The sequence below is a fragment of the Cololabis saira genome, chromosome 18, assembly GCF_033807715.1.
Source record: "Cololabis saira isolate AMF1-May2022 chromosome 18, fColSai1.1, whole genome shotgun sequence".
NCBI lineage: Eukaryota > Metazoa > Chordata > Actinopteri > Beloniformes > Belonidae > Cololabis > Cololabis saira.
Window position 1 is genome coordinate 26,807,093 of NC_084604.1, and position 23,919 is coordinate 26,831,011.

General features: G+C 43.0%; 1 protein-coding gene across 1 annotated transcript; it reads right to left on the minus strand.

Moving 5' to 3' along the window:
* Window positions 1-1,054: 1,054 nt before the first annotated feature.
* Window positions 1,055-22,096, minus strand: rp1l1b (rp1 like 1b). Its single transcript, XM_061746991.1, has 5 exons — window positions 21,904-22,096; window positions 18,477-19,125; window positions 15,010-15,175; window positions 8,977-14,232; window positions 1,055-6,738 (listed from the first exon to the last, which is right to left on the minus strand). Exons 2-5 carry the CDS (start codon window positions 18,963-18,965, stop codon window positions 1,055-1,057), a joined length of 11,595 nt encoding a protein of 3,864 aa, XP_061602975.1. The 5' UTR covers window positions 18,966-19,125; window positions 21,904-22,096.
* Between the last annotated feature and the right edge of the window lie 1,823 nt (window positions 22,097-23,919).

Consider the following 23,919-nt stretch of genomic DNA (forward strand, 5'->3'; position numbering starts at 1 on the left):
TGCCATGAACAGCACTGAACCTGCACAACAATAGCACAGTATACGTTCAAAATGAATACCATTAGTGTTTCTGGAGTCCAAGAAGAGTGCAATGTCAATCAGAAAAATATATATAAATATAATTCTTACTTTAACACCAACAAAAGTATTTGGATTAGATGAAATATAACCAGACAAGTTCTTAATTCTACAAAAAACATGCTGAGCAGCAAGAACGGTTTTAATGCACTGCAGCAATTTAAAGATGAAACTACAGAATAAGTGTATGTTTTCCCTTTGTAAATTGTTAAAACAGTCAGAGATTATATCCAGTCTACAGAGTAAACAACGAAAAGGTAGGGTAAGTGATTCTGAACTATTTCTAACCCAGAACATTTTCTGTTACAATCAGTGAATATCTCACCAGCTGTTAGCTGTCCATCTTGTGCGTACATCATTTAAAAAAAAATCTGGTCTTCATTGAAAACAAACAGAGTGGAGGCGGCCTGCCATCCAAACTAACAAACATTCTTGCAGCCAATCACCAACAGGGGGAGGGTTCGTGCTCATGTTGGGGGGTGTTTTCTGGAGGAGCACAGTTGGAAGTGGGAGGGACGAGTTAGTCCTCCACACTTTATTGATGTATTTGTTAAATGTGACATCATCCAGAGATCCTTTAACCTACCTTTGAGACTATGCCTCAAAGTTACAGTATGTAACATCTACAACTGCTCTGAGTGAGATTTGCATGTAAAATATGCAACCCTCCTATGTGCTTTATATACATTCAAGTATTTAAGATCCCTTTTTCATTTTGATGCATGAACAATTTTGCAGGAGTGCATTCACAACATTAGAAATGATGTTGCAAAATGCACCTTTTATTCTTGTTCACCATCAACTAATTATACAGTACTTACAGAGAGTTAAGAGTAATATTAGACTATTACATGTGCTTGCTTTACTTGGCAGGACTTACGAGGATTGTTCTCAAAGATGATTTTTGATTTAGAATAACTAATAATCTATTACTTAACAGTATTTAACTTGAGACCTTCATTTAACCTTTTGCATCTCAGTCTTTAATAATTCTCCCTATCTTTGGCAGAGTCTTCTTCGAACTGTTTGACTCAAGGCTTGTAGTGTCTTCTCGGGTGTTTGTTTCTGTCTCAGAATCTTCAGCATCCGCATACGCGCCATCTGATTCAGCACACTCTTTAATTAAAGCATCAACAGGCATTAACAATGCTTCCTTGGCTGCTCTGTGAGATGTATCTTGATGGATGTCTGTCTTGCCTGCAGCAAGAGGCTGCGGTTCATCATGAGCTTCTTCTTCTGGTTCATCTGAATCCTCTTCTGCTTCGTCTTCTCCATCAGCCGAATCCCCATGGTTTTCACTCCAGTCTTCAATGGGCGTCTCAGTCTCCACGTCCTCTTTTTCAGTGACTTCGGGATTTTTTTCATCATCCTCACAGATATCACTTAGATTATGATTCCCTTCTTGATGCTGATCTGTTATATCGCTTTCTTTGCTTAATTGTTGAACTTTATCAGGATTAGACTCAGATTCACTAACAGCATCATTCACCGCCTCCTTATCCTCTCTAAGCTGTTGCGTCTCATCTTCAACAGATTCATCTCCTATATTATCTGTGGATTCTTCCTTTTCAGTTTGAACTCCGAGCTCCTCTACTCTGGATTCGTCTTTACTATCACTTTTTGAAATCTCATTCTCTATTTCTTGTTCTCCTGGAGTTTCGTGTTCTCCCTCATCTCCTGTTGCTACAACTTCTGCACAGTCTTCACTTTCATTCTCAGCAGACATCCCTTCTTCAGATTCTTCTCCAGGCGTTTCACCATCTGCTAGTTCCTCATTCTGTGATTTATCATCTTCTGTTTTTTCTCCATCTTGAAAATCTTCAGTAGCACTGCTTTCTGCAATTTTTTCTGATGTTTCCGTCTCGTGGGGCTCTTCATCTGACGCCACGTCAGCATTTTTAGCATCATTTTCATCTGTGGAGTCGTGTGCAGTCTCATCTACTGTCTCAAGTTCAGGCTTAGCCTCCGAATCCTCGTCTTCCAGCTCATCGTCATCTGTAACCTTTGATGTATCCTCTTGTCCTGTTTCATTCATTTCAGATTCATTCTCATCTACTGCTGATATGTGGCTTTCTTCTTCTGATTCGTTTTCCGTCCCAGCTTTGGAGTTTTCTTCTCCTGTGGATTCACGATCAGCCTTTGCATCACATTGATCAGCTTCTTCTCCATCTGTTGTTTCCTCGTTCTCCTTTTCCGTTGATTCATCGTGAGCTTTGTTGATTTCCTCTCCACCTGAGTTCTCCCTTTCTGTGGCTGATGTTTCATCATACGTGGTGTTATCGCCACCCTCTGCAGAATCATCCCCACTGCTAGTAGTAGCCTCATTCCCATCTCCAGCTGTCTCATCTTCCTCCTCAGCCGCAGTGGCTTCACCAACAGCTTCACCATCGTCACTTGTGACCTCCTTGCCCTTAGCTGATGCATATTCGGAGTCAGACTCTCTTGTACTGGAGTCTTCTGCAACTGCATCTTTGTCCGATTCAAATTCAGTTGTAGCTGCGCCCGTTTCATCTTCTCCACTCTCATCTCCTGCTTCGCTCGTGACAGCAAGATCATCCTTAACTTGTTTTGTCACTGACTCTTTTTCACTCTCATCCATTTCTTCTTCGACACCTTCATCTTTTTCAGATTCGTGTTCGCTTGTGGTTGCGACAGTGGTTTCTCCTCCGTGCTCATCTTCAGCTGTGGTTGCTCCATCTTGCTTTTCAACCGCCAGCTCATCTTCAGTGTCCTTTTCAGCTTGTTCATTTGACATGACATCACTCTGTTCTGCAGTTTCGTCCTCATTTGTGGTGGCATTTATATCTTCTTCAGAATCACCGTCACTGGTAGCGCTGGCTTCTTCTCCGTCCTCCTCATCCTCACTCCCTTCTGCTGCAGTTTCATCTTCAGCAGTCTCATTCTCTGGTACAATCTCTTTGTCGGCAGCTGTCTCGTCTTCAGTTGTTCCCGCTTCGTCTGGTTCTTCTGATGATTCGTGAGCTGTGGGGGTGCCACTGGTTTCATCTACAGATTCTTCTGCACTGATTGCAGGAAGCTTCTCCTCGTCAGTGGCTGTTCCTTCTTCTTCTTCTTCTTCTTCCTCTTCTTCTTCTTCTTCTTCTTCTTCTTCAGCATCATCATTCTGGGACTCATGTTCACTTGTAGCTGCTACAGAGGTCTCTGCTGCTGAATTTTCATCATCGCCTGTGGTTGCTTCAGAAATAGGTTCAAGATCCTCTGAGTCCGATTCACTGGCAGATACGGGCTCCTTTCCTTCGTCAGCCGTCCCTGCTTCCTCATTCTCCGATTCGTGATCGGTGGAGGCTGCCACAGCAGCATCTTCTCCAGCAGTTTCATCGTCAGCAGAGTCATCTTTTAATTCATCTCCTCCAGTGACACCTTCGTCAGCCGTCCCTGCTTCCTCATTCTCCGATTCGTGATCGGTGGAGGCTGCCACAGCAGCATCTTCTGCAGCAGTTTCATCGTCAGCAGAGTCATCTTTTGATTCATCTCCTCCAGTGACAGTAGACTGTCTTTCTAGAGCCTCATCATCTTCAGTTGTCGCCATTTCAGTGGGTTCTGCTGATGAGTCGTCGACCATGTCTGCCCCATCCGAAGACTCATCTCCACTGGTGGGAGGAATTGGCTCTTCCTCGCTGGCCATCCCTTCTTCCACAACCTGTTCTTTTTGAAATCCATGTTCCCTCACAGCTTCCATGGTGGACATTTCTGCATCTCCATCTTCATCTGCAGAGATTTCTGTTGTGTCTTTGTTAAGATCCTCATCGCTTGTCGGTGCCGGTTCCTTCTCCACTTCAAGCTCGTCTTCAGTGGCATCCTCAATCACTTCACTTGATAATTCATTACCTGTGGCCTCCTTTTCGTCAGGGGTTTCATCTTCATCTGTGGTAGCATCTACATTTTCTGCAGAGTCATCTTCCCCTGCAGTACATGGTTCTTCTTCGCCATCACCGCTCTCATCTACAGCCTCATCTTTCTCAGATGCATCTTCACTTGTTGCTGTCATGGTCACTGCTGCTTCAGCCGCGGCGTCCTTGTCTTCTGCTGTGGTTGCTGCAGAAACTAAGGACTCTTCTTCATTTCCAACAGAAAATACTGTTTTGTTATCAGCCATCTCTTCTTCCTCATCTTTTTCCTCTTCTTCTTCAGATTTAGCTTCCGCTGTTGCTGCCACAGATTCCCCTGTTGTATCGTCATCTTCAGCGGTGGGGCCTTCACTTTCAACCTCTTCTAATTCTTCTTCAGCTGAGATTGCATCCTCTCTTTCCACTGTGGTGTCCTCTTCAGTTTTTGCTTCTTCTTTTACCACTTCATCAACAACAGCTGTATCATCATCCTGTGTGTCCTTTTCTTCCTCACTGTCAGCTTCATGTTTAGTTGAAGAACTCTCTTCAGCTGAAAGTTCTGTAGCATCTTCTTTCGGCTCATCTTCACTTGTGCCGGCAATATTTTGAACTGTTACAGCCTCACCAAGATCTAACCGATTCTCATAGTTTTGCAATTCATTATCTCTCTCGGTGACATCTTTGGGAATGTTCTCTTCAGTTTCATCTTCAGTGTTGGCATCAGTCTCATCTCTCTCAACATTTGCCTCTTCTTCAACATCATCCTCGTTATCAGAGTGTTGTTCATCTGATCTAACAGCCACAGATTCCTCGGACTCTGTCTCACCTTTCTCTACTTCAGATTCAATTTTGCCTTCTTCTTCGCTTCTAGACTCACCTTCATCTTCTGTTTTCTTTTCTTCCGCATTCTTATCTTCTGCAAGTATTTTCTCTGACTCCTCAGCTGCTGACCATTCATCTTCCTGAGCCACACCTTGACACATATCATCTTCTTCCTTTTCATCTGCTGAAGACGCCAGAGCGACCTCAGTGGCTCGGTGTACTTCATCGCCTTGCACTTCCTGTATGGCTGTAGCAATAACTTTTTCCACAAGACTTTCTACTGCATTTGTTTCATTGTCATCTCCAGAGAGAGATGCACAGTCGAGTTCCACCTTTGCGTTAACAGACACGCCAGTCTTCATCAGCAGAATCCTCTTTAGATCAAATTCCATAGCAACAGGTGCAACACTCCTGACTTCTGCTGGAATAGCTGGCCTAAAAGACATTTTCTTCTTTGTGCACGTGTCACACGGGCAGAATTCATCTATGTTTTCGCCGCGCTGGTCGCTGTAAGATGTTTCTGCTGCAGATTCATCACTTTTTTCTGCTTGTGAATCCACTGATTGCTGGAGCATGATCTTCAGTCTCTGTTTTCTGTTGTCTGCCTGTGTCGTGGAGGACCTGGACATTGCTTCCTTGGGAGGAATCGGCAGGCCCCCTCGATCGTGAATTTTCCTCAGCTCTCTGTCTATGCTTGTCTGGATTCTTTTATTAACCTCTGTTTTGAGCTCATTTATCATCATTTCAAGCTGATCGTCATCTCCGAGATTCCATCGGACTTTGAACTCTTTCATTGCATTGATGTAATGTGCCATGAACTGCTTTTGTATTTTGGTTAATAAGGTTAAAACCCAAATGGGATCCAGGTCTTGGGTCATCTTCTTGCAACTGGCGTCAATCTGACAGTCTGTTTCGTATTCCTCTGGAAGCTTTTGGCCACTGCTGCTGGAATCTCCCGAACTCTTGTCTGAGGACGGTGTTTCAGGTGGTTCCTTCGGACTATCTTCGCTTCTGATTGTATCATCCGTCCCTTGAGCGTCTTCCTCTTGTTTTCCTTCTCTCTCAGCATCTTCTTCTGTTTCATTGGGCACCGTCTTTATGTCTGTGCTAATTTGAGGTTGACACTCATCACCATTCACACCGTTACTACTCTTCAGTCCATCACTACTCTTCCCGGAGCCTGTGGAGCCGCTGTTGACATCCACACCAGAGGACGATGTCTGATTGTACTCATCATCCCCATAAGGGTGACCAGTGTTCTTTTGCACCTGCTCGTTTTTCTGAGGATCGCAGAGCCAGAGAGACTGAAGGATGCCCATTAGCTCTTGGTATCTTGCATCCTTTTCATCTGCATTTTTTGGATTATGGTCTATTAACTGTAACTTCACAAGGCAATCCAAAAGCCCTCTGGCCGAGGTGCTCAGCTTGCGTCCATACACGGGAGAGATTTCTGGTAAACTGTTGCATCGGTCAAGCTTTGGATTTAAAAGCACCTTCATGACGTGTATGGAGGAGTGGAATATTTTTGAAGTATCATCCCCATGAGTATTATCTTCATTTGGGGCCTCTGCGCTCGTTTGGCAGTCATTATTAGGGACACTGTTCAGCCCATCTCCTTCACCTGTGTCATTTGACTCATCAGCTGCCGACTCGTCTTTCTTCTCATCCTCCTCTTTACTGACTTCCTCTGCGGTGGGACCCTTTTTTTGCTCATCACAGTTCTCCGTGAGTTCCTCCATGTCATATATCTCTCCATCGGCTGGTATTGTTTTCAGCCATTCATTTACCACCTCAGTGGGGGATGCGTTGGGGAGGATGGATGGGACCAGATCAAAGTCATCAGCACCCTTTGTCTTGTGCGTGGAGCTTTTGTCACTCGTATCAGCGACGCTCGTGTCCGTAACCTCCAGCTGACCGTTCACCATCCTCTTTGACGAGTTTGACTTTGTCTCTGTGGCTGCCGAACTCTCACAAAAATCCTTGATGATATCTGAACCGGAGAGAGTTTGTGACAATTCACTATCACTTGACGGCGTGTGACGAAGGACTGGACGTTCGTTTGCATTCGAATGCCTCGAACTGCTTTTATCAGTTGTAGTGTGTTGGTCGTCGTCATGTGAACGGGGTGTACTCTTTTCTGGGGGATTTACAGCTTCCGCTGCACGTTGGGGAGAAACACTGCTTTCAGACTTCTGACTAACTTTGGATTTTTTACTTTTGACAGACAGATGAGAGTGCACACTTAAAGAGCTTTGGGACTTTCCTTCCCTTTTCTGTCCTTGCTTCTCAGATGTCGTCGATTTCTTTGAACGTGACGAAGATTTGGACTTTGAGGACATGGCTGTGGGTGATCTGTCTTCGCTTCCTTCAACTCTCACAGCGGGGACTTCCGATTTGTTGAGTATATCAGATTGATTTGATGCTGCTGACGTGGAACAAAGTCCGCTCCCTTCCAGTTGATTATTACTCTCATCTGCTGGATCATCAGAGACTTTAGATTTTTTGGATCTCACTGACATGTTTGACTTTGCTGACGTTGTGCTCATTGCTCTCTCACGTCGCTCTTCGGCATCATCAGGATGATCCGAACTTCCATCAGTAGGTCTTTCAGGGGCAATGACTTTGGTTGATTTGGTCGATTTTGTTGAGTAATTTGATTTAGCTGATTTGGTTGACATGGGACTGCGTACTCGATCATCACTCTCCTCTTCATGTTCGGTCTTCCCAGTCTGTGTGGTTCGGGACCTGTTTGACTGTGTGGTTCTCGTGGAAATGTTTGACTTCACTGATAAAACACTGGGAGTCCTCTCTCTCTGATCCTCCGTCATGTGTGACGTCTCTGACGTTGCAGCTGTCGGACTCGGTGATCTATCAGCATCCTCTACGTTTTCATCAGCAGCAATTGAACCAATTTCAGGGGAAACTTCAGAGGTTCTGGATTTCTTTGACCTTCCTGAGGTATTTGATTTGATTGAGGTCTTGCTTGGTACTCGGTTTAGGCTGTCCACATCTTTTTCTTCACTATCATTGTCTTTTGTTTTTCCAGATTTGGCAGAAACACTTGACTGTGTTGATCTGACAGATTTTGCTGATTTTGCTGACAAGGTGCTTGACGGTCTTTGTACATTTTCCTCTTCATTTGCATCACTTTCGTCGCAAGGTGCCTCACATGGCGTTGTACCCCTCGAGGATACAGAAGTGTTTGATTTGTTAATGATGGCTGACATGTTACTCTGTGACCTCCCATCAGTTTCTTCCTCTGTATTTTCCAAATCTGACTCCTCAGAAGTTTTCTCATCATTGATTTTTGACCCGCTTGATTTCACAGACTTGGCTGACTGTGTGGATTTTGCTGATTTGGCTGATTTGGCTGATTTAGCTGACAAAGCACTCGGAGCTCTCCCCTCATGTTCATCCGCACCTCCATCAGCCACACCCGAGGCTCCGGACTTTGTGGATCTTTCAGAAACACGAGACTGTCTTGATCGGACTGACATGCAGCTTTCTGAACGTTCCTTGTCTTTCTCTTCATCGCGGCCCTCATCCAGGCTGTCGAAGGTTTGCGCAGCTGCAACTTCAGAGTATTTGGACATTTTTGACCTGGAAGAAATGTTTGACCTGTTGGTGTCAGTGGACAAGGAGCTCATTCTCCCTTCGTTATCCGCATCAGTGCACTCAGATGAGATACCAGAGGGTTTTGATTTCTTAGATGCTTCAGAAACAAATGACTTTGCTGATTTTGTGGATTTGATTGACATCATGCTTGCAGGTCTTTCCGGCACCGGCGGTGGATTTGACTTTGCAGAAATAGTTGACTTTTCAGACACTGCACTCTCTGATCTGTCCTGAGTTTCCTCTTCATCATTTGTGCCCTCAATATCAGAAGGAGCTCTAGAGGCATCTGACTTCATAGATCTTGTAGAGGCGCCTGACATCGGTCTGGTGAATCTTTCTTCGACTGGAACATCAGTTGAGCGTTTTGATCTACATGATCTTGCAGAAATATTTGACTTGTCTGAAGACATTGACATCGAACTTACTGACATGGTTTCAGCGTCTTCGTCCTGAAGATTCTCAGTGTTTACCTTTTCAGATAGGAGCTCACTTGCAGCCTCCGAAACTCCTGATTTTTTGGATACCGTAGAAAAGTTTGATTTTGTTGATTTTGCTGATCGTACAGATAAATGACTTGGAGCCCTTTCCGCATGTTCCTCGGGATCAGATGTACTCTCATCTGCTGGACCATCCGGTGCTTTTGACTTGGTAGAATTTGCAGTTTTGGCTGACAGAGCACTGTGTGCTCTCTCCTCACTCTCATCTGCACCCTCGTCTTCATCAGGATGCTCAGCAGCAGTGCCAGACCGATGAGTGGAAACATTTGACTTGACTGACTTTGTTGAAACACGTGACTTCACTGATTTAGATGACACAGCACTTAGTGGTCGGCCTGGAGACTTTATAGACCTCTCAGAAGCGTGAGACTGGGCTGATCTGTCCGATGCGCAGCTATATGCTCGTTCCTCACTCAGCTCGTCGTCACTATCTTCATTTGTGGTATCAGGGTATGCATATGCCTTTGATCGATTTGATTTAGCTGATTTTCCTGATCTGACTGACAGATGGCTTGAAGCTCTCTCTGTGTGTTCTTCACTATCAGCTCCAGTTTCTTCATCTGGGCCATCAAGTCTCGTTGACCGGGTAGATTTAGCAGAAGTCCTCGACTTAGCAGATTTGGTTGACATGGCACTCTTTGCCCTCTCTTTAGCTTCACCCTCAGAATCTTCTTCATTCGGAAGAACGGGAGTTACTACAGATTTAACATCAGACACTTTTGACTTGGCTGACTTTGCTGAAGCACGGGACTTTGCTGATTTCGCTGACAGAGCACTTGGTGGTCGCTCTGCAGACTTTATAGACATTTCTGAAACATTTGACTCGACTGATTTGCCTGACATGCTGCTCGATGGTCTTTCTTTGTCGGGCTCTTCTTCATCGGAGATGTCATCTGAGTTTCCTTCAACTTCAACACGAGAGGAGCGCTTTGACTTACTTGACATTTTTGAGTCGCCTGACCGGGCGGACACAGGTCTTCCTTCACTATCTCCTTCAACGATTCTCTCATCAAAATCATTGACCCCACCCTTTGAGCAAACCTCAGAAACTTTTGAACTCTTTGATGCGGTTGAAATATTTGACTTTGTGGATTTTCCTGATTTGACTGACAAATTACTTGGAGCTCTCTCCACATGTTTGTTGTCCTCAGCCGCGGTTTCTTCTGCCGGACCTCCTTTTGATTTTGCAGATTTTGCAGAATTTGCTGACTTTGCACTTTTTGCTGACAGAACGCTCTGTGCTCTCTCGGGAGTTTCCTCCTCATTGTTACTTTCATCAGGGTCTTGGACTGAACGAACAGAAAGGTTTGATTTGACTGATTTTGCAGAAGCACGGGACTTTGCTGATTTCGCTGACAGAGCACTCGCTGGTCTTTCTGCAGACTTTATTGACATTTCTGAAACATTTGACTGGAGTGATTTGGCTGACAGGCAGCTCGATGGTCTCTCCTCACCTTTGTTACTCTCTGTATCATCGGCTGCCGAGCCGCCTTCCACCAGAATATCTGTTGAGGATTGCGATTTCTTAGATCTCTCTTCACTCTCCCCTTCAACAATTCTGTCCTCAAGATCCTCTGTTCCAGCCTCCGAGCAAACATCAGAAACCTTTGACTTCTTAGATGTTGTTGAAATATTTGACTTTGTGGATTTTCCTGATTTGACTGACAAATTGCTCGGAGCTCTCTCCACATGCTCTTTCTCATCAGATATGTTTCCCTCTGCCAGATCCTCCACTCCTTTAGATTTAGTAGATTTAGCAGAATTTGATGACTTTGCACTTTTGACTGACAAAGCACTCTGTGCTCTCTCTTGAGTTTCATCAGCATCCTCTTCTCCAGGGGTTAGGGCAGATTTAAGGTCAGAGACATTTGATTTGACTGATTTTGCTGAAGCGCGTGACTTTGCTGATTTCGCTGACAGAGCACTTGCTGGTCGTTCTGCAGACTTTATTGAGATTTTTGAAACATTTGACTGGACTGACATGCAGCTTGGTGGTCTCTCCTCAGCTTGCGCTTTGAGATTTCCTTCATCGAGGTTCCTTGAGCCTTCCTCCTGTGGAGCATGAGCCGATCTTTTGCATTTGTTGGATTTTGCAGAAACACTGGAGTCCACCGACTGAGCGGACACCGGTCGGCCTTCACTCTCTCCTTCCACAATTCTTTCCTCAGGATTTTCTTCCAAGAAACTTTCCACACCTTTGGATTTCTTAGATGTTGTCGAGACATTTGATCTTCCAGACCTCACTGATAGATTACTTGAAGATCTCTCCAGATGGTCCTCGTGATCAGACACGTTTTCCTCCGCTGGACCATCCTGTCCTTTTGACTTAGTGGACTTTGCAGAATAATTGGACCGTACACTTTTGGTTGACAGAGCACTCTGCGCTCTCTCCGGAGTTTCCTCATCATTGTTTCTTTCATCAGGACTTCTGCTTGAACCAACTTTAGAAGTATCTGATTTGACAGATTTTCTAGAAGCCTGTGATTTTGACGATTTAGTTGACAGAGCGCTCGGCGTTCTCTCTGCATGTGACTCAGCTGATTTGGCTGACATGCTGCTCGCTGCTCTGTCTTCAGGCCCTCCATCGTTTTCTTCAGGAGGGACCTCAGAGTCTCCATCAGCTGGAGGACGAGTGGAGCCACGTGACTTGTTTGATCTTGCAGACACATTTGACTTAGCAGACTGTGCAGACATCGAGCTGACTGATCTCACGTCCGCCTCTTCTTTAGTAACTCCTTCCTCAGAAGCATCACTACTGATTACAATTGGAACTGATTTCACGATTTCAGTGTTTGACTTTGAAGACTTTGCAGACACGCTGGACATATTGCTTGGAGCTCTTTCTCCGTGATCAGCATCATGTCCTTCCGCTGAAACATCACCGGGCTTTGACTGATTAGTTTTAGCTGAAGCATTTGATCGCGTTGACCTTGCTGACACATGTGACTTTGCTGATTTCACTGACAGTGCCCTCTCCTCCTCCTCCTCTTCCTCTGCTTCATCTTCTCCGTCTGACTCATTGATATGTTTTGACTTGCTTGATTTTGCTGAAATGTTTGATTTGACTGATTTTTCTGACATGCAACTTGATCTCCCGGCGGTGTCTTGCTGAGCATCTTCTTCATCACTGATATTGTCACTGTGTTTTTGGGGAACTTCAGAAGCTTTCGATTTTGTGGACCGTACAGAAGTATTTGACCTAGCAGATTTTACCGACATGCCACTCCCCGCTCTTTCTGTTGCTTTTTCATCATTGCTGGTTTCTCTGAGCCCATCTGAGCGGGCCTTTGACTTACTCGATAACGCCGATGATTTTGACGCAGCTGACATGGCACTAGACCTGCCTTCAGCGGTGTCTACTGTTTCCTCAATATCATCATTACAACTTATTTCTCTTCCTTCACTTTCTTCATCATCTTCAATATCCTCATCATTTTCATTATTTGGAACATCGGATATTTTAGATTTGCTAGATTTTGCAGACTTATCTGACTTTGCAGACTTTGCTGATTTTACTGACAGCGTGCTTTGTGGTCTCTGCTCCTTCTCAGCTTCTATCTTTACGTCATCGGACATATCCGCAGCTTCTTTAGCGTGAGGCTGAGGGCTCTTGGATTTTCTAGATATTGCAGATGCATTGGATTTAGTTGACATAGCACTAGTTGTTCTTACAGTTGTTTCTTCCTGGCCTGTTGATTTTATAGCTGTAGATATATTTGATTTGGCAGACTTAGCAGATAATGAACTTTGTGTTCTTTCACCCGCCTTATTTTCATCTAGATCGGCCTCTAAGTTTTCTTTAGGTGCAGCCTCAGACAATCCTGACTTTCCTGAAACATTGGACATCTCTGATTTTGCGCTTTGTGCTCTCAGCTCATTTTCACTATCATCTTCTTCATCTTCATCTTCTTCATCTTCATCTTCTTCATCTTCTTCATTGCTTTCTTCCTCAGATGCCTCAGATGTGATGTGTTTTAATTCTGCAGAGACATTTGATATTGATGACATGGCACTGGGTGACTCTGATTCATACTCCGATTGATTTTCACCTGAAACAGAGGATACTCTTGATGCTTTTGAGTTGATTGATACTTTGGATCTCGCTGATATAGAGCTCAACGCTCTTTCCGTTTCCACATAAGACTTTGCAGACTTGCTGCTAGATGGCCTCTCCTGTGTTTCCTCATCATCACCTGTTTGCATTCCTTCTGCTGCAACCTCTAAAACAACAGATCTGGATCTTGTTGAGGCATTCGAGCGGACTGACATGGCACTTTTGGACCCCCTCCCGTCTTTATCGTTGCATCGTTGCACTGCAGACTCATTTGATGAGCAAGAGGCATTTGATTTGTCAGACATGGCACTTGATTGTATCTCACCCTCCTCTTCAGCTTGTGTCTCGGCTTCTCCATTTGTTTCATCGTCCTGGTCCACAGATCTGCCACACTGACAGACGTGGGATGTTGTTGAATTTCTGGACTTGCTAGAGCCTGTGGGGCTGGTGGACGGCTGCGGCATCGGCGACCCTGCGTCCAACAAACCACCTTCAGTGGTCTCTTTTGTTTCTGAGTTGCTATTCTTAGAAGCTTCAGCTTGGTCTTCTTGCTCTGATGTTTGAGCAGCATTCAAATTACGCTGATCATTTGGGTCATACAATCCAACAGACTGAACATCGCACTTTGATGAGCTCATCTCACTCCTAATGGTGCAATACTCCACAGTTTCAGCTGCCTCGATAGTCTCCTTCACACACATTTGCCGCTCCACTACTTGATCTGCCATCTCTTCACTTGATCTGGACACCGTCTGCCTTTCTACCACTGTCTTTCGAGAGACCATCGTATGCGAGGATGCGCTCGAGCTAGAAGTGTGAATACGGCGGCTTCCACCATGTGTCCCAGGTACGTTTTTCCACATGTCATAATCCTGGCAGTGACTGCAGCAGTGAGGGCAGTGAGGCTCCTCCATATGCCTTCGATAGCGCTGAGTGACGTACGCCTCGTCAGCAGAGACGTTTTCAGATTCCGAATTCCTGTCACTAACCTGCGAAAAATAGGGGTCACTTTGCCCTTGGACGTACTCGCAGGTCCCACCTGCAGTTTTCTTTACTTTAGTCGACCAGTGTAAAGTTTCGTCGTTTTGCAGTCTGAAGCGCACTTTCATCTCCATGGACAAACTGCCGTCCTTGTTAACGCGAACCCGTTTCTGTATGTCTTCTTCTTTCGCGCAGTCACCGGCGGGCGGGGAGGAATCAACGGCGTCCGGGGAGTCCGTCCCATCCGGAACGGACTTGTCGGACGACACGGACTGCTTGGTGGCTCTGTTGTCAGGCTCTATATTTGGAAGGATGAAGGTTTGCTTTGTGGTGAGTCCTTGGTTTATCGTCCAGCATTTATAAAAAAAAAAAGAAATAAAAAAAAAAGAACAGAGACAATAGAAAATTTAATTATAAATGCGGGATCTTACAGAAACTTCATACAGAGCAATACATTTTTCTATAAAGATACCGTATTTTCTGGACTATAAGCCGCTACTTTTTTCATAGGTTTTGAACCATGCGGCTTATACAAAGGTTCTGTGGATTTTTCTTCCACCGTTCGGGGGAGTGCCAGCCGGAATTAGAATAAAAACTAAGACAAAATAAATGCAAAGAAGAATACACTACTTCTTCTTTAGCAGATAGAAGTAGGTAGAAGCAGATTTCAAACAGATAAATAGATACCGGTTATTTTCTCTTGGTTCTGTCCCGTTTTAATCAGCAAAGTTGCTGCCGTGTTAAAAGACACTGATAGGAAAGGATCTATTTAGGTACAAACATGTACATCATTTACAGTTCAAAATCCTTCTGTACATGTAGTAAATATCTAATCTAACAACATAAATATCTGCAGCTTGCATATCTTTTTTTTTTTTTTTAAATACAGCGGATGCGGCTTATACACAGGTGCGGCTTGTATATCTTTTTTTTATTGTTTTTTTAAAAATAGAGCAGATGCGGCTTATATACAGGTGCGGCTTATAGTCCAGAAAATACGGTACTTGTTATGTGTGGTTTGAACAGGTTTATGATTCCAGAGCTTTGATCATTTAAATAACTTAACAGATATCAGAACAATAAATTGTCAGGAACAATAAACTGGTTCTCCTACTCTCGTGTTCATCGCTGCAGCCAGTGGAGCGCGGCTTCACGCTCAGCTTTGGAAGTTTGTCAATGGATGTTTTCTGGAAATTTTCCATGATGGAAGGATGAGTGGGCTCCCGTCCCACACACACAAGAACACCGGGGCACTGCAGGAGACTCTGAATGCTGTCGATCTGAAACAGAGATGCAGTTAGTGCCATTTTTGAAACCTTTTGTTCAGAATTTTTTTTTTTTTTTAATCATTATTTTTTATGTGCAGTGACACAAGAAACTATTAGAGAGAGAACAAATTATAGCACAAGTATGACAAGTCTTTTCATTGCACAGTGCAACAAGAAGCAACAAGAAGACCATGATGTCTCATCGTCAGTGCTCTTCTTTGGAACTGAGATAAACTCAGGAGGACAGATTATACTTTTCAATCCACTTTACGTGTGTTAGATAACTTTTTGAAACCTTACTTTTTAATTCTCAGCTATTGAATGTTTTAAATGCCTTGTTTGCACCCCACTTATTTTCTTTTTCACTTATATCACCATGAAACAGTTCTTTGCTCACACAGCAACATATCAAAACATGAACATCTGAGTTCGAATTTTTAAGGAAATCTGTCCTTTATCCTTTACACTGGATACTAAATAAGTTGTATATACTTGATCGGAGTTTGCTGATAAGAATAAACTTTTGCTGTCAGTGTACAGGGATTCCAGCTTTTGTTTGGCCAAATAAGGGAGAGATGCCTTCAACCCCATAAAAAAAAAACCACACAGCTCCCACAGTGAAACACGGTGCTAGAAGGATAATGCTGTGGAGCTGTTTTGCTGCTCCAGCCACTCAGAACCTTGTTTGGGTGCACGGGATAAAGAAAAAAGAGGATTATGTTGTTATTCTGAGGAATAATGTAAAGAAATCTGCTGCTAGTCCAGCTTTAGGTCGTTGTTGGGTCTTCCAACAAGACAGTGAGCAAAAACATGCATCTAAATTTGTCCAGTATCTTTTGAATAACACCCCCTTGGAGACCAGGTCTCAGTCACATCAAGAATTCATAAAGTGAGCTCAAGATTAATGCCCATTTGGATGAGCTTGAAGAACTTGCCAAGATGTTCAGATCCTTCAAGAGACATGTGCCAGAGAGATTGTTGCCGCTTTTAAGACACAAAGGCCACACTATTGGTAATGAAGTATCAGAGAGCCACTAATTTTGGCTTTAAATTAAACACATCAGTAAAATGTACTAATTTATCTCAGAGATTTGCCTTTGTTCTTAAGGAACCAAATAAAATATCAACACTTTTTGTGATGGGCACCTTAACATGACACTGGATACTAAATAAGTTGTATATCATTGAACTTAGAAAGTGTTTTTTCAAGAGTGCTCTCTAATATTGAATCTGCTTGTCTTCTCTATTGGCAGCTATGAAATGTGAGGAAAGACGAAGCCTGGAATATTGAGTCTTCTGTTGAGTTCGTCCCGCTCATGTGCGGCAGCTTTTGATGACAGTGCAGTTTTGAATTTAAAAACCCTGTGTCGTAAAAAAAAAAAAAAAAAAAAAAAGGCAGATGAATGGTTTCACCTGTGGTCACACAAAGCCCAGGTGAAGATAATTAATTGCCACCGTGGAAGACACATTTCAGAGACACCCTTGGTATCAAAACAGAGGGAGGTTCAACATTGACCTGTTTCTCCTCGCTCAAAAATAGCTCTGATTTGACCAAGATTAATGGAGTTTAGAGAGAGATCCACACTCTGAATGTGTAGGTGTGTGTGTGTGTGTGTGTGTGTGTGTGTGTGTGTGTGTGTGTGTGTGTGTGTGTGTGTGTGTGTGTGTCTGTGTGTGTGTGTGTGGGAGGGGGGGTCCCCATTTCCATTGCTTTATACACCTCAACTATGAGGCCCACATCAATCACCTCCGTCAAACATCCTTCTTCCACCTCAAAAACATCGCCAAACTCCGCCCCATCCTATCCCCGAAAGATGCAGAAAAACTGGTCCACGCCTTCGTCTCCTCCAGGCTTGATTATTGCAACGCACTTCTCATCGGGATCCCAAGCAAGAGCCTCAAAAAGCTTCAATACATTCAGAACAGTGCTGCTAGGATCCTGATGAGAGTGCGCAAATATGACCACATCACTCCCATCCTCCACTCACTGCACTGGCTCCCCATCTCCTCCCGGACTGAATTCAAGATCTCCCTACTCACGTACCAATGCATCCATGGCAACGCACCTCCTTACCTCAAGGAACTGATCCATCCTCAGCCCCCCACTCGCACCCGTTCAGCAAACAAGAACAACCTCCTCAAACCCACCTTGACTAAACTGGTCACAATGGGAGACCGGGCCTTCTGCTCCGTTGCCCCCAAACTATGGAATACCCTCCCCGCCCACCTGAGAGAACCGCAGACAATTGACTCTTTTAAGAGAGGGCTCAAAACCCACCTTTTTAAGAAAGCATATGCCAGCTATGATAAATGATTTTATTCTATTTTTCTATTTTTTATTTTTTTTATTTTTTACTTTCTTGTAGCACTTTGAGATTCTCGAATGGAAAGTGCGTTATAAATTAAATTTATTATTATTATTATTATTATTACAATGAAAACCTTCATTCATCTTCTTTAAACTTTAAAAGCTTAGCTGAATATGCCTGTTGTATGCACGTAATTTGTGCTTATAGCAGTAATGTTGATCTTTTTAAATTGATTGCAAATCTACTGTATGCAGGACCAAAACTGACATAATTAAAAATAAATGCAGAAATATAGAGATATTTTTTGTTTTTCCTATATGTGCATTAGGCAGCACGGTGGCTTAGTGGTTAGCACTGTTGCCTCACAGCAAGAAGGTCCCCGGTTCGACTCCCAGGCCCGGCAGGGGCCTTTCTGTGTGGAGTTTGCATGTTCTCTCCGTGCTTGCGTGGGTTTTCTCCGGGTACTCCGGCTTCCTCCCACAGTCCAAAAACATGCATATTAGGTTAATTGATGATTCTAAAATTGCCCGTAGGTGTGAGTGTGATTGTGAGCATGGTTTGTGTGTCTATATGTGTCCCTGTGATGGACTGGTGACCTGTCCAGGGTGTAACCCCTGCCTCTCACCTAAAATGAGCTGGGATAGGCTCCAGCAGACCCCCGTGACCCCGCAAGGGATAAAGCGGGTAAGATAATGGATGGATGGATATATGTGCATTCTCGTGAAAACATGTATATATTTCGTTTTTCCGTTTCCTTTCCCTGCCTTTATTTTGTAATTATGTCAGCGTTGGTCCTCCATATATTAACTGACGGGATGACTAAATGGAGAAAATGCAAATCAAGTGGATGTGGATCTTGTCAAATGTAAGCGGGGATAGAGTCATTTCTGTTCATAAACGCTTCAGCACCAGAAGTAAAAGCATGAATAATTATTTACGATCAGAACCACAAAAAGAAAGACATGAAAACTTTGCATGTGACTACCAGATCTTCTTGAGCTCACCTTGCGGCCTTCCTGAGTGTAGACTTTCCTGATGTGGAACTGCATGAGCTCAGAAACCTCCTCCAAGAAAAGACCAAAGCTGCGCAGACTCCTGCGGTACAAGATGATGGTCCTCCTGAAGGAGGGGTCACTGTTCTTCACCAGCACCACCCTCTTGTTATGTCTGTGATGGTGACTGTGGCGTTCGTGCCCCAAGGGTGCCTGTTCGGGTCTGCTTGGCAGGACATACTGATGCGGATGATAGTGGTGATACGGTGGGTGAGCGTGATAGAAAGGTAACGACTGGCTCTCCACTGCCTCCACGGCCTGGGCGTGTCTGTATTCGGCACAGAGGTAGCATTCATCCAGGAGGTCGTGATGGGCTGTCATGCCATGTTGGGAGATCCTGGGCAGCTGGGGGGTGTGATGCTTGAAGGGGAGGGAAGGGTTGTGGCTGCCCTCTCCCCCGACAGCATTGAAGCACTGGAAGTTGCGTTTGTGGGAGGACATTTTTGGTGGGTTGGGATGTTGACGGCTAGGTTTGGGACCTCAGGTGAGCAGGAGGCGGTGGGAGGTCAGCTGCGGCAAACAGTGACAGAGGTTTGTCATGTTTATCCTGGGATGCTTATGCAAAAGCGTTGCATAATTCATCCGCATGGCTCACACAAGACTAGAAGAGAGGTGGAAAATAAGAGAGAAAACAAAAACAGAAATGATCCAAATGATTGCCATTTACGTTAGAAAACTACAACTAAAAGTATCTCATCTATTTAAAATGAGATGTTTGGGTGTAAAGGCAAAAGAAACAAAAACATTTACAGAAATCCAAGCAATAATTTTAGCTACAGATGCAGCTTTTTATCCTCATTTTCCTGCATTTCACTTCCATTTTAGGCTTTTCTCATGAGCCTAAGTCAGAATAAGAATCAGAATGAGATTCAGTAAGTCAGTATGTTTATCAGATGTAGTATGACTAAAATCATAGTTTCAAAATGCATCTTTGTCTGATATCAGTTGAACTAAACCTCTTATAGTCAGACAAACATGACAAACAAGTTTGGACTTCCATACTTGGTAGTTCATACTTGGCAAGTACTACTCAGAAGAATATACTTTGGCTCTTTCTCCATTTGGAAAATCATCACACTTGTGTACTTGAAGGCATCGCAGCTGAGCTAGGACGTATTCAAAAAACATCTACAGTTTATCCGAACGTAAACACTAAGCATTTGCATGACTCAAACCGGATCAAAGACTCCTCTGGCAAAAGTCTTTAGATCTGTTACTTTTTGTCCCGCCATGTTGTAAAAAAAAGTTTGATGGGGGAAAAAGGGAAAAAACTAAAATCAGAAAATTTGCCGTTGCACAAAAACAGCGTTATAACGTCCTCATTTACTCCTTTCTCAAAATGCCTTCAGAGAAACTTTGACATCACAAACCTCGTCTGGATAAAAATGGGTCGGGAGGTTTTTACTGTGCTTGACTAGAGTCAAATTTTAAATTGGTACAGTACTTCGGTTGTGACTCCAGAGATCACAAGACACAGGTATGCATATTGAGAAACAGCCAGAGCAGCACAATGCAGAAAATAAAAAGGATGACATAAGACTTGTCGGTCAATGAAATCCTTGCAAAGACACAGCTCTTAGTCTCTGAGTTAATCGGGATAACATGTTCCAGGTTTATACTCTACTGAGAGACAGTGAAAAGTGTCTGGAAGCTGCTCTTCTGAGAATCTTCTTCAGTTCTGGATGTCACGCTACTTGCGTGTCTGCAAATCTAAGCAGATCTTCACCTAGAGGACAGTGACTTTTGCCGTGATGATACTTCATTTTTCATTTATCTTCTTTGCAGAGTAAAAATTAATCTACATGTTATAACAGGTCGGCGTTGCACCTCCCTGTATCTTTCTAAAGCCCCATACACGTGATGCTTTTGTCACATACCGAGCACTGGGAAGATCAAACAGCAAATGAAGGCAGGGATAATAAGGATACAGCCACAAATAAATCTGCCAAGTGACTTTAAATAACAAGCTTAAGTCTGTAAGCAGAGGAAGTGGACGCTACCTCTGTGATTGTCCCTACATTCTCTTGTTTTCCAGCCTCTCCTGCAATTAAAACGCAAGGATTACTTACAAAAATCCAAAATATCTGCAAGAAGCACAATGCATTCTCAATGTGGCAATAAGTAGAGGTAAAGACAGCCCATTGTTTCCTGATGAGCAGGGATGCAAGCCCGCCGTGAAATGCAAATAAAAAGCTGGAAATTGTGGAAATGGTAAAATAGGCTAAGCTTGACTGACTCCTATAAAGAGCAGATTTGGCTGCCATCCTTGTTTTAGTATTAGCTATGTGGTAGACGTAGTAGTAAAATAATAACTGTCCTTGAAGTCAAATGTGCTGGCAAAGATATTGAATACTGCATGTGCTGTACATCATGTTACCAACCTTTGGGTTGCACCTAAACACCTACATACATTGAAACAAAGAAATGCATTTGAGCGCCTTCAGTAAAAATCGTTAATACAGCCATGAATCGGGGTTTGTACTGTAAGTCTTGTAGTATACGGTTTACAATGTCCTATATTCTTCCTGTGGTCGTAAGGAGGCCTGTTATTGTTAATTACACTTATGGAGAGTGAATGTTTGCAAGGAGACAAGGAAGAATTTAAAATGATAAAATGAGGGGATAAAAATGCATTATAATGAGTTAGCTGGATTATTATGAAGTTGGACTGTGGGTGCAAATTCACAATGAAGAGTTCTCTGGTCTAGTTTGCACATATTTCAGTGCATATGCCTTGTTTTTTCAACATTGACATTTAATGAGATGTAAAAGATGTGCAGCTAATTTCAAATTTAAAAAGTATTAGTCTAGTAATAGTCTTTATTTATCTGGCCTTGAATCCCTTTAGACTATGTGTGAGCAGTTGTCCCTGATAGCAAAATATCTGTGACTCAACGTTTAAATATGGTTAGGCAGAAACATTGAATCCATGTTGAAGCCATGTCTGCAACAAACAGAATATGCTGATTAAACATTGATTACACGTTGGCATTAGAATTGGATGATTGATTGATGTTTGACCCACCATCAATCGTTGACCTTAACCAAAAATCAACCTTTGTGACCATAAGTCAACATTGATTTAACACCTATTGCTGTTTGTTGGCCTGAATGCATTTAAAATGTTTGACAGTGACAGTTAAAGTTGCATCCAGCACACAGGTCGTCAGAGGTTTCCCAGTTTAAGAAGATTATTGCATCTTTTCTCTGCTGGAATCACACTAAGAATCACACTAAGAAGGTGTCTGGCTGATCTTCTATGAGAGCAAAAGTCAATTTTCATGTTAACATTCCATGTTTTAGAAATTGCAATAATTGCAACAATACAGCAGTCACGCACCAACCACACACACCAAACACCCAGAAGAAGGATACTTACATCATACGCAACCATTATCCAGACAGTTAAAGAAAGGGGGGAAAAAAGAGGCTAAAATATAGTCCCAAAACTGTAGAATGTGAGATGCAAACTCCTAAAGCAAAAAAAAACACCAGAACTACTGCAAGCAGAGGAAATGGGAAAGCAGTCCAGAAGCTGTCCTGCAGAAGCGGCCCTACCTGCTAATCAGATACATGGGTGGCTAAGGATAGACTGAAAAGCCTGGCTAATCACTCTGAGATTGGACTGAAATCTGCTGAGGCTTTGGACACATGACTTGGACCTTAGTATTGCATAAAGGGAGTTAAACTCTCTTTAAGAAAGCAGCTGCATGCTAAGTAAGAGCCCATGACTAAGCATAATTCCATGTTTCATCTCTCACCTTTTTTTATTTCTTCAGCCACGATCATGTTCTGGCGTATTTGAGTGTCTGACTGAATATTATTTGTTGGCTATTTGTTTTACGGGTTTTTCCCGAGCATGACACGGCAACAACTTATTAAGAATATTAACATGAATATAAATGACCTGTCTATCATTTCAAAGCTGTATTAGTTTGACTATTAACTAAGATTTATTTTCTTTTTTCAAGCAAACCCAAACAAACCATCTTAGTCACAGCTTCTTCTGAGTCACATTTCTCTTCATTTGACTCTTGATCTCTAAGGTTCAGACAGTTTACTTCCCTTATATTTCTCAAAAAATGCATTCCTCAGCATGTCTTGATTGCAGAACAGAGATTTATGACTTTTCTGTGGATTGCTTTTTAAATTCTAACCACAATTTAAAAGTGCAAGCTCAGGAGCCTCCTGTCTCGAGGAATGCAGAGAAACTTGTTACTCAGGACTGGGCTAATGTTATTCCCTGTTATCAGAACATCCGGATGATGGGCTGAGAAGCCGCTAGCTGATCCCAAATGTCACGGCAGGAGCTCTGTCAGGAGCTGTTTGCGTTCTGACAGAAGACGCGCTCTATTTTTAGAACAATTATAAGAAAGTACTTTTTGATTGAGTTCATGGTAAAGGGGAGCCTCCTTTACAGATCATCTATCACCTCTCTCAGTCTTCATTCTCTCACAGGCTGCTGCTGCATGTCATTCATGCTGATCTAAGAGTTTGTGATTTCTACAAGAACTGTCAATGTTCCAGTCAGAAGACAATCATTTACAGTCGTGGTGGAATGAGGGGATGTCCCCCCTGATCTTAACTGTTACATGTAAGCAGTATTCGAGTTGTAAAAAAAGAAATCAGGGGGGGATGGTGGATTTTATCATATGGGGACGGATAATTTGTGCTGATTACAAATAATATAATATATTACAAATAATAGCACTGACCAAAACACCTGCAGAAATACTGCAGGAATGACATAGCAGCAGTTAAATGCAGCCTTCTGTAAGCTTTAAATATCCACTGGGCTTACATCAAATACATCAAAACACAACAATAAAAAACAGTTTTCTGAACTTATCAATATGACTCTGTCCTTCACAGGATAAGTAAAATGGATCACTGCAAAAACTCAAAATCTTAACAAGAATATTTGTCTTATTTCTAGTTAAAATGTTTCATTTTAGTAAAAGAATATCTCATTACACTTAAAACAAGACTCATCACTGGAAAAAACAAAAATGTTTTCACCTGTTTCAAGTAGATTTTCACTTGAAATAAGTAGAAAAATCTGCCAGTGGAACAAGATTTTTTTGCTTGTAATAAGAAGATGAATCTTGTCCCACTGGCAGATTTTTCTACTTATTTCAAGTGAAAATTTACTTGAAACAGGTCAAAATTGTCAAATAAGTTATTTTTCTGGTGATGACTCTAAATGTTGAAATAGCAGTAAAACCACATTCATTGATGAAATGACATAAGGGATGGAAAAGGGGGATGGCAGTTTTACAGGGGGGATGATTTTGACCGTTTTTATTTCAGGGGGGGATGCCATCCTCCCTCATCCCCCCTCATCCCCCCTCAACTCGAGTACTGCATGTAAGGTGGAAGTGTTTCTGCATTATAA

Excerpts from the sequence above, each read along its gene's own strand:
- rp1l1b (XM_061746991.1), bottom strand. The coding sequence starts at position 18,965 with ATGTCCTCCCACAAACGCAACTTCCAGTGCTTCAATGCTGTCGGGGGA. Across the intron at positions 14,233-15,009 it reads CTGCAGCGATGAACACGAGA|GACTCACCACAAAGCAAACC; the intron begins GTAGGAGAACCA and ends CGATAAACCAAG. Across the intron at positions 6,739-8,976 it reads GGATGGTCCAGCAGATGAGA|ATATCATCAAGGATTTTTGT; the intron begins GTACATCTGATC and ends TCTCCGGTTCAG.